This window comes from Rutidosis leptorrhynchoides, unplaced genomic scaffold (genome assembly GCF_046630445.1).
Source record: "Rutidosis leptorrhynchoides isolate AG116_Rl617_1_P2 unplaced genomic scaffold, CSIRO_AGI_Rlap_v1 contig181, whole genome shotgun sequence".
NCBI classification, from domain to species: Eukaryota; Viridiplantae; Streptophyta; class Magnoliopsida; order Asterales; family Asteraceae; genus Rutidosis; species Rutidosis leptorrhynchoides.
Window position 1 is genome coordinate 73,851 of NW_027266431.1, and position 10,795 is coordinate 84,645.

General features: G+C 37.4%; 1 protein-coding gene across 1 annotated transcript; it reads right to left on the bottom strand.

Annotated features, from left to right (window-relative positions):
* Positions 1 to 547: 547 nt before the first annotated feature.
* On the bottom strand, positions 548 to 6,789 carry LOC139881674 (exopolygalacturonase-like). Its single transcript, XM_071866111.1, has 8 exons — positions 6,556 to 6,789; positions 5,716 to 5,852; positions 4,136 to 4,220; positions 3,675 to 3,980; positions 3,036 to 3,551; positions 2,604 to 2,774; positions 1,655 to 1,687; positions 548 to 1,000 (listed from the first exon to the last, which is right to left on the bottom strand). Exons 1-8 carry the CDS (start codon positions 6,787 to 6,789, stop codon positions 548 to 550), a joined length of 1,935 nt encoding a protein of 644 aa, XP_071722212.1.
* Positions 6,790 to 10,795: the final 4,006 nt, after the last annotated feature.

Genomic DNA, 10,795 nt, shown 5'->3' on the forward strand with positions numbered 1-10,795 from the left:
ATGAGTTGCCAACGTCAAGGGATTTGCCCTTACAGGTGCTAGGATATTATCGTAGACAGGCTATTACTAATAAATAGGAGCACTTGTTGAACTATAGGCAACGGTTTGGGATCATAGGGCAGGGCGGCGGACTGTTGGAAAGTTTGGTCTGCCCGACAGGAGCTCGCTGTGGCAGCAGTGGTGCTAGATAGGGTAGATCGGGTCGGCTACGGATTCTTCTCTGAATCTCTTCTTCAAGGAGTCGATCAATAGTATCCGAGAGTCTAGAGCGTGCGATAGACGGGGCAGGACGACTACGACTCAAGCTATGTCAGAGATAACCAGAGCGGGGTGGCCAACTCTCAACAGTTTCCACGTTGAGATCACCATAATTTTGAGGGTCATTAAGGATGTTGTTCCTATGACTTCTCGCTATCAACCTCTCGCGCAAGTCGTCGAACCTTCTCACGTGGCCATGCGCGTCATGGATAGCTGGTAACCTTCCATCTCTCTCACGACACTTAGTAAGGAAGTCAAGTAGATCGTCACGATAGGCTTCTCTACGGCGCTAGTTGAGCTCATTACGAAGGCCTTCCTGACGACGATTGTTGAGATCGTCGCGATGGTCTTCTCTGATCGGCGAGATGGGGGGAGGACTTTGGGATGACTCTCCGGCCATAAACTGCCTGAAGGGGTTGGTCCTAAGAGAACACACTTCATTCTCGGTTGGTCTGGGAGAGAGCCCGACACGAGCATTAACGGGATCCCACCAAGATAGTGGTGGTCGGTCCTTGTCTTCATGAGGATGAGACACATTGTTGGTAGTAGCAGTCTGAGAACACTTATCAGCATCGGTAGTAGGCCGACCACGACGCCTGTGCAAAGGAGGGGGAGCCCGACAAGGCTCGACCTCCGAGCGTGTCCTGGGAGGCATTTCTAAAAGTAGAAAGATTTGGATAGAAAACCAGATCTGGGTAGAGTAAAACTTCAAAAAAGCAGGGCAGATTTGGATAGAGCAAAGCTTCAAAAACATAGGACATATCTAGTAGAGCAAAGCTTCAAGAATGCAGGGCATATCTGAGTAAAGCAAAGCCTAGAAAATGCAAGGCAGATCTGGGCAAAGCAAAGCTTCAAGAAACACAAGAAAACCTTTAGAACGTCTCCCCATGGTCGGTGCTAAATGATTCATCCAAAGATGGATGTGTGAGAGTGTGGAGAAGCACGCGCTTCTCGCTATTGAAGTTGCGATACGGATCTACGTGGAACAAGGAACTCGCTCGGAGTATTTATGCGTCTTCGGTCTGCACCTGACCTACGAGGCACAACACGAGCCCTACGGGTCTCAAGTGGCGTTAGGCATGTTTAGATGAGATCCCGACTCGAGTAGAGAGAGAAAGCTCAAATCTGCTACTCAAGTATATCTGATGTGTAATCAGTTGTGACAAGTGTAGAAAGGTGTCTGAATGAATCTCTTCTCAAGTGTCAAGTCTAGTCTTATATAGTAGAACACTCGGATTTTGTCCCTAAAGACTAGTTTGCCCCCAAGTGGGAGACTGACGCATGCCCTGCAGAGACCTGTACAATCTTGACTGTACGACCTTGACTACATGGGAGAACGTGCCTAATAGGTGTGCCCGACATTTCTTGTCGGGCGCATGTCTTGCCGGGGCCTTGCCTGACTGGCTGGTCTTACGCGAAAATCCTTCCCCTATCAAATACGAAAATAAAATAGATATAATAAATCATGTTATATAATATAAAGACATACTACTTATTTCTATAAATAATCTTTATATCCTTATTAGAACAAAAATATATTTATCTTATATATATGAAACTATCTATTAAAAGTTATCTACGATTAAAATATATATGCTTGTGATGCACTTGCTTAATGCGACGCAGCGCTCACTTGTTTCCATTTATTAAAATTTTTTTTTTTTTTTGGTCATTTTATAAAAAATTGTATAGCGACATATATTTTGAATTTCGATTTGCAGCTTATTTTTGGTTCTTCGACCCATTGTCTTGATAAATAGATAGATTGTCTTATAGATTCAGTGATGAGTTAATAAGATTGAAGGTATGACAGTTTTGAATTCATTTAACAGATATAGTATGTGTACTTGACAAAATGCGATTTTTCCATCGATAATGTGTGATGTATATATTGTAAATCGGTTTTTCTAACCAGTACGTTATAGAAACCTCTTTTTAAATTTGATATCCGTGTTGCAAGCTCCTAGTGTTTGTGTTTGTGTTTGTAGCTAGAAGTTGTTTTCTAAGTCATTTTTTCTTTCTTATATGATTGATCAGTAGGTAACTGAATCAATTGTAAATGATCACCATTGACAAAATTAACACCAAAGAGCATGTAAATGCTTAGAAAATAGTTATTTGATTACAATAGTAAAATGGTTTCAAGAAATGATCACCAAGATAAAGCAGGAGTAGTTCTTGCTTTCTTAAAGCTAGCTTAGACTACTCTCGATGAATTAGAAATGTTTTACAAAAGAAAGGATGGTGCAAATTAAGACTCATCCAAATTGTAAACTACATAAGTACTATAGGCAAGCAGAAGGATTTTGTCCACCAAAAGTCCGTCCATAAATATTAGAACAAACAGAAGTGGCCTTCCTTTTCTGAGGTCCTACGTACCTTAAATTGATATCCCTTAGCTCTACATCTTTACACGGGACGTTTTTGCTGCACTTGAATTCTACCGCTACTTCCTCGCTTGAACTTCCCCATATGTTGTCGTATTTTATATTCTTCAATTGTACGTGTGACTCCCCCTACAAATCCACAAAATAATTAATCAAGCCCATGGATAGAAATATCACTTATCATCAACATATATAGAATATCCCAATTTCTATGTGATTGCGACGACTTTCACAATCACAGAGAAATCGGGACATACACCTCCATATATAAGACCCATGAATCAATATATATTGGATATTGCAAGACAAATATCGTGTACATTTCAACAATGGACAACGAACTAGGGATGAATAATACAATTAGTATCAATAGTCATGGATAGTGTTTACCTTGGGATCGCAAGCATCGTGTGGGCAGTATTTCTGATCAATTACTATAGGGACCTGAACACCTATCATCTCGATGTTCACGTACTTGATATCGGAGACCGTGCTTGCGTAAGGAGTAGCCCATGTCTTAATCCTAACGCCCGAGGTTGTATTCCGAAACTCGGAATCCCTAACGTGTACTCCCGTTATGTCATCTTCATTCAAGGACTTTCCTAGGCTTCCGATGCTGATTCCATGACCGGGCCCACACGTGACGTCAGATATCTCCAAGTTTCGTGTTCCAGGGAGAATAGAGATGCAATCATCTCCCGTACTGATTATAGTTTCCGTGATTTGGATCTTTGTCGAGCTTCCGATTTTGATTCCGTCTGTATTTGGACTGTCACCTGGAGTGGTTATTTTCACATTGCTGATGTTCAAATTGTTGCAACCAAAGAGTAAGAAATGGCCATTCTTGCTATTGATTGATCGAATGTACTTCACCCTCGCGTTATTCACGAATTCAAATCGCATAGACTGCCCATTACATAAATTAAATTAAATGTCGACCAATTCCAATAAATCGTGCTAGATCTATAAACAAATTTTACAATCAATTAATTTCGTGAAGATAATTGAATATTAGCTTGAGAGATTTACAATAGGGAGCTGTTTGCAATTAGGGTTTTTACTACAATCATTGAAAGACCAAGCTGTACTTCCTTGACCATCTAAACTTCCACCCCCAGTAATAATCAAACCATCAACGTATCTGAATTGAATCCAATGGTCAACGTTTGAAGCTAGACCAGGAGGAGCTATTAGTCTCCCTCTTAACAAAAAAGTCATTGAACCCTTGCATTGACCAACAAAGGTTACGTGGCCAATTAGGTAATCTCCTTTTGGGATAAAAAACCTAGCCTTCCCTTTCCAAGAGCATGCCTCTTCCCATACTCTCATAAACGCCTGGAAAATCATCACAACACAGCTACTTGATCACAAATCAGTAGTAATCAATTCTTACAAACGTTGCTTTCGGAATCGATATTATTGATTCATTTTATAAAGGGAAAAAACCTGCTAGACAAGTTTTAGTAAAGTTTTTAGAGAGAAGAAATTACTTGAGTATTATCAGTCTTGCCATCTGTTTTCGCACCATATTTTGTAACGTCGAAAAACTTAACGGGACCTCCACCTTTGGCTTTCCTGACAAACATGAACAAGAATATTATTGCTAAAACTCTACGCAGACAAAATTTCTCACCCATTTTTTCTCTGCTACTCCATTTATCTTTTTACTTTCCCATGGAGACTATAACTATAGTGATTTGTTGGTCACTTTGGGGTTCTTAAATATTTGGCAATAGTATTAATTAATTTCAAACTGAAATTGACTAGGGCATTGATTATGGCAAATTAATCGCTTTGTTTCCCTATTTAAATTTGGCAATTTTATATTTCCAGATTTGATCGGTCCTCATTTTCATCTGGTACAATGTGTCATTATTAAATTAAAAAGAAAAAATTAAAAAAAGGAAAGTATATATTATACTCCCTAATAGAATCCTAATTAACTACTTCCAAAAAGAAAATTAAAAAGAAAACAAAAGGAAAGTATATATACTACTTCCGGCCTAAATTAGATATAAATTTTTACATGTAAATTATATGTAAAAATTTGCATTTAATTTGGGACAGAAATAGTATTATACTCCCTAATAGAATCTTAACGAATAGAATCCTAATTAACTATTTCCAAAAAAAAATCCTAATTAACTAAAATGGATCCTAACGAATCACAAGTACAGTGTACGTTATGGAATTTCAGCAATGTTCCTACAAAGATTCCTAACATGTAAGGAATGTCATGATCAGTATTGAAAATAAAAATAAACACACAATTGATGAGAGAATTTCTCCATTTTCTATTAATTTCGATTGAAAAATACAAAGCATGTATAAGTTGTTTATAGTAGAATTTTACATTAGATTCTATTCTACGAGTTGTTGAATAAACATTAACATAATCTAATCAAATCTAAATCAACTGGAGTTAGTGGAAAAGAGGAGATTAGGGTATGGTGGGAAGTCAAGCCGGAATGGCGTGAACTTCCGGTGGCGTGAAGCAAAAGAAATGACTGGTAAAGTATGTATGAGGTCTGAGAGAGTATGGCTGATGATTTAGACTGGTTGGACTTTACGACATCATAGAAGCCCAAACGCAAGAACTTGGCCCATTGTGTGACAAGCCCACTTGACCCAAAATCTAGTCAAAGGGAATTTTGACTTTTCCAATTCTCCTTCAACGTTATTCTTTCTTCTTCTTCGATTCTGCTATTTTCTTCTTCATTCATGCCATACAAATTCAACACCCCCCGTAAGCTGGATTCGTGGATTCGTCCACAAGGTCGAGCTTGGACATGAAAAACCTAAACGTCGGTCCACGCTGAGCTTTCGTAAAGAATTCGACAATTTGCAGTGATGGCGGGATAGGTTTTAGGTGAATTGATCCAGCCTTTACTTGATTCCTGGCAATGTGGCAATCAATCTCGATGTGTTTTGTCCGCTCATGGAATACTGCATTGCGAGCAATATGTATCGCCGATTGATTGTCACAAAAAAAAATTGCGGCGTGAGGATGACTGATGTGGAATTCTTGCAATAAGAAGCGGAGCCACTATAATTCACAGGTTGTCATCACCATTGCGTGATATTCAGCTTCTGCTGATGATTTAGAAACTGTTGATTGCTTTTTTGATTTCCTGGAAATAAGAACTTCGCCGAGGAAGACGCAAAATCCGATGATGGATTTTCAAGTTTCTGGGCACTTTGCCCAGTCTACATCAAAGTATGATCTGAGTCAGAGTTCATTGTTGACAGGGAAGAAAATACCTTGTCCAGTGCATTTCTTCAGGTGACGCAAAACTCTATTTCCTGCTTGTAAATGTGCCTGAGTTGGATTTGGCAGGAATTGTGATAAAAAATTGAGTAGACTGAGAAATATTTGGTCTTGTGTGTGTTAGGTATAATAGCTTGTTGATCAGTGTTCGATAGACAGAAGGATCCTCCAATGATGGAGAATTTTCTAACAATTCCAGTGAATGTAACATAGGTGTGGGAGATGCTTGCAACCCAAAAAACCAGACTCAATAAGTAGCTCTAATGCATACTTTCTTTGGCACATGTGTATCCCCTGTTTAGATCTTGAAATTTCAAATCCCAAAAAATGCTTTAAGACTCCCAAATCTTTTATGCTAAATGTCTGGTGTAGAAATGCCTTTGTCTCAATAATAAAATGATCATCATTTCTAGCTATAATTAAATCATCTATATAGACCAAAATAGTAGTAAAAGATTGACCTGTAATTCTGATGAAAAGAGAATAATTAGAACCTGATTGTGTGTAGCCAAAATCTATCAATGAGTGAGTCAATTTGGAATTACATTGTCTGCTGGCTTATTTTAATCCATAAAGGGATTTAACTAGCCTACACACTTTTCCAAGTGGGATGTTGGATCCAGGAGGAGGCTTTATATATACTTCTTCGTCTAGATCACCATGGAGAAAAGCATTGTTGATGTCGAGTTGGGCAAGATGCCAATTCTTTATTGCAGTAATGGTGAGTAGTACACGAATTTTAATGAATTTCGCCACTGGAAAAAATGTCTCATAATAGTCCAACCCCTCCTTTTCAGTATAGCCCTTTGCCACTAGACGTGCTTTGTGTCTTTCTATTGATCCGTCTGATTTGTGTTTAAGCTTGAAAACCCACATACAATCGATAGCATGTTTACCCTTAGACAAGTCAAATATTTCCCATGTCCATTGTTAGATAAATCCCTCAATTCACTTTCAATGGCATTCTGCCAAATCTCACTTTCCATTGCTAGATTGTATGTGTATGGCCTTTTTCACAACAAATTTTGAGTCTAAAAGCCAGATGGTTACGAGACAATTTTGAATGAGAAAAATGATTGAAAATAGGATGAGGATTACCTATGATTGAGATGGATTTGGAATCCTTGAGGACTGAAAGATGATCTTGCTTAGACAAAGCTTTGATTAGATTACAATGATATTCCTGTAAATGTCTAGGTGTGAATATAATCCTGGTCGATCTCCTAACTTGTGGTTGCTCACTTTCATTTTCTACAGGCTCTATGCATTATGTGTTTTCTCGGGCAAACTCTCAGATGGAGGTCCTAAGGATGACAAGAAATCAGCATTAATATTTTCTAAGTCATCTCCATATGACTCACTGGACTCTACTGAAGGAAAAGGTAAGACTATATTATCTAGATCCATGTGAGGTCCATTATATAGAAAAATATGCTCATAGAAAATGGTATGCATTCTGACCTGAATACTATGATTGTCTAGATTTAGAACCTTGTATCCCTTTATTCCTTATTGATAACCTAGCAGTACACACTTAGATGATCTTGAAGTGAATTTGGTTTTATTTCTGTTCAAAGTTGATGTAAAGTACAAACAACCAAAAACCTTCAGATGTGATAAGTCAGGTATTTTGTTATGCAAAAGCTCAAAAGGATTTTTATTTTTCAAAAGAGGAGTGTGAGTTCTGTTTATTAAATGAACTGCATGTGAAATGGCAAAGCTCCAAAATTTCAAAGGTAATTTACTTTGAAATAGTAAACATCTCCCGACATTTAAAATGTGTTGATGCTTTCGCTCAACTTTCCCATTTTATTCAGGGGTTTTAACACAAGAAGTTTGATGTAAAATCCCATTTGATGCATAAAATTCACAATTATTAAATTCCTTACCATTGTCACTTCTGATGGTTTTGATGTTTTTCTTGAAATGGATTTGAATCATTTTATAAAATTATGAAATCAATGCTCTTGTCTCTGATTTTTGTTTCATTAAATATATCCAAGTGTGTCTACTAAAATCATCAACAATAGTCAAAAAATATATATATCCATGTATAGAAGATGCAACCGGCCCCCATATATCCATGTGAATTAAATCAAAAGATTCTTTGGCAATATATTGACCGATAGGAAATGATAACTTCCTTTGTTTAGCAAAATAACATACCTCACACATGATCATGATTGTAATTTATCTTTTCATTAATTTGCTTAAAGGAAGGTAATCTGGCATTAAACGGATGTCCTAGTCTAAAGTGCCATACATCACAAGTTTTCTTAATTTCATTACACACTACATTGACAGAGGAAGATTTTTTACTAAAAAAACTATCATGATTTCCAAAAGACTCTGTCAAGTTCATGTAATATAATCTCTACCTTTAATCAGCTGATCCAATCATCCTCATTGATTTCAAATCCTGCACAAGATACTTTTTAGAGTAATACCATTATCACACAACTAGAATCATATGTTAACCTATTTGCAGAAATCAAGTTGAAATCAAAAATAGGAGCATATAAAACATTATGAAGTGTGATTTCTGGTGTTAAGACTATGGTTCCTATGTGTGTTACTGGTATAAACTCTTTGTTTGGCAGCTGAATTTTATGATTTGAGACAGGTTTTAAAAATTTGAATGAATTTTTGGAACAACAAATGTGATCAGTAGCTCCTGTATCTAATAGCCAAAAAATAGATTTTTGAGAACTGAGAATATTCAACTTATCGTTGAAAGCTTGTGAGGTACTTGCCATGTTACAGGAGGATGTCTGGCTTCGTGAAATCTGAGCTTGCTTTTTCAGGTTCTCATACTCCTCTTTTGAGATGGAGATTGTGGTCTTTTCATTGTTACCTTCTTGAACAGTATCTGCAGCATTTACAGACCCATTCTTTGTGAATTTAAAGTTGGGCGGAAAGCCAACTTTTTTGTAACACTTTGCGATAATGTGGCCAACTTTTCCACAATGAGCACATATTGGCCTGCCATCTGGTGCCCTTTCGAACTGTGTCTGATTGTTGCTTTGCTGGTTTTGAGTTTTTGCAGAAGAGTAGGCGGCAAGACTGGATATTGGCTACTAGGAGAGAGTCACATTCTGCCTCTCAAACTGTGATATGGTCGAGAAGACTTTTTGTAATGAAGTTAATGGCTCCATCATCATTATCTGAGATCTTGAGTGAGCATACACTCCATTTAGTCCCTTTAGAAATCTTATAACCTTGTCTGCTTGATAGTATGAGACCATGATTGGCATTAGCTCACAACTGCATGTTTTTTCACATAAACAGTCTGGAATTGGCCTTAAATCTTCATACTCGTCTCATGGTGTTTTCATTTTTCGTATAGTAGTCTATGACATTCAAGTGTCCTTGTGAAAGAGTGAATATTTCTTGCTGCAAATCTATTATTCTTGTGATATCTCCCCTCGCAAATCTTAATGTGTAGGCCTTTCCACATTTCTTGAGCCGTTTCTAACCTCGAAATGCTCAGTTTGATTGAAGGGATGAAAGAGTTCATTAGCCAGCATGAAACCATGATATTGCAGTGATCCTAGTGAGGAAATTTGTCATCATTGGTTGCTGGTTTTTTTATGCTTCCGTCCACAAATTTGAATTTGATTTTCGAGCGCAACGTCATTTTCATGGAGCGAGCCCAGGAATGGTAGTTGTTACCATCCATAGGAGGAGAAACCAATACAAGAGATAGACTCTCGCTGGCATGGACATAGTAGTTCGCGGTTGCTGAAAGATCCAAAGTTTGAGCAGATTATCATGTAGACATTTTTGAGTGAAAAGAATTTATTTTTGAGTTGAGTGAATTATAATGTTGATTGTGAATGAAAGTTAAAAAGCAAAAGAGAAATCTCTTATGGCTCTAGTACCATATTGAGAATGAAAATAAACACAATTGATGAGAGAATTTCTTTGTTTTCTATTAACTTCGATTGAAAAATGCAAAGCATGTACAAGTTGTTTTATAGTAGAATTTTACATTGGATTTTATTCTAAGAGTTGTTGAATAAACAGTAACATAATCTAATCAAATCAAAATCAATTAAAAATTAGTGAAAAAGACGAGATTATGGTATGGTGGGAAGTCAGGCCAGAATGGCCTGAATTTCCAATGGCGTGAAGCAAAAGAAATGACTGGTAAAGTATGTCTGATATTTGAGAGAACATGGCTGATGATTTAGACTTGTAGGGCTTCACGACATCATAGAGGCCCAAACGTAAGAACTTGGCCCACTATGTGACAAGCCCACTTGATCCAAAAGCTAGTCAAAGGGAATTTTGACTTTTCCAATACTCCTTCAACGTTATTCTTTCTTCTTCTTCAATTCTGTTATCTTCTTCTTCATTCATGCCATACAAATTTAACAATCAAAACGAATATACAATCTTCTTAGTTGATTCTTATCACGATGAGGAGAAATGAAAAGCACTAATTTCGGGTCATCATAGTACCAATTGACTGCCAAAAAACGTATAAAGAGGGAAAAACAAGCATACAAGCCAATAAATCAGAGAAAAAAAAACTCTCATTAATTATAAAAGAAAAAGGTATATTTGTGATCCAAGTTTGGATGGCAACGAGTGTGGCGAAGGAGGAAAGGATTCTTCACCCCCGACCACCACCCGACAGAATCCAATATTTTTGGAAATGTAGGGAGTTTAACGGAGACGACGGATAGAGACCGACCGATGAGTCTCAAGCTAGGTCATGTATGCTTCTTTAAAACTCTTGTAAAGTGTACAATTGTAGTGGTGCAAGAAAGAATCAATAATATACAATGTCGAGGTACACATCTTTAAAACGATAAATCAATCTTTCACACCCAAACAATCAATTCCCGAAATTGAGTGCACCTACCACCACCACTCT

Excerpts from the sequence above, each read along its gene's own strand:
- LOC139881674 (XM_071866111.1), bottom strand. The coding sequence starts at position 6,789 with ATGTGGGTTTTCAAGCTTAAACACAAATCAGACGGATCAATAGAAAGA. Across the intron at positions 5,853-6,555 it reads ATGGTGATCTAGACGAAGAA|ACTGGGCAAAGTGCCCAGAA; the intron begins GTATATATAAAG and ends ACTTTGATGTAG. Across the intron at positions 4,221-5,715 it reads AAGCTGAATATCACGCAATG|GAAAGCCAAAGGTGGAGGTC; the intron begins GTGATGACAACC and ends CATGTTTGTCAG.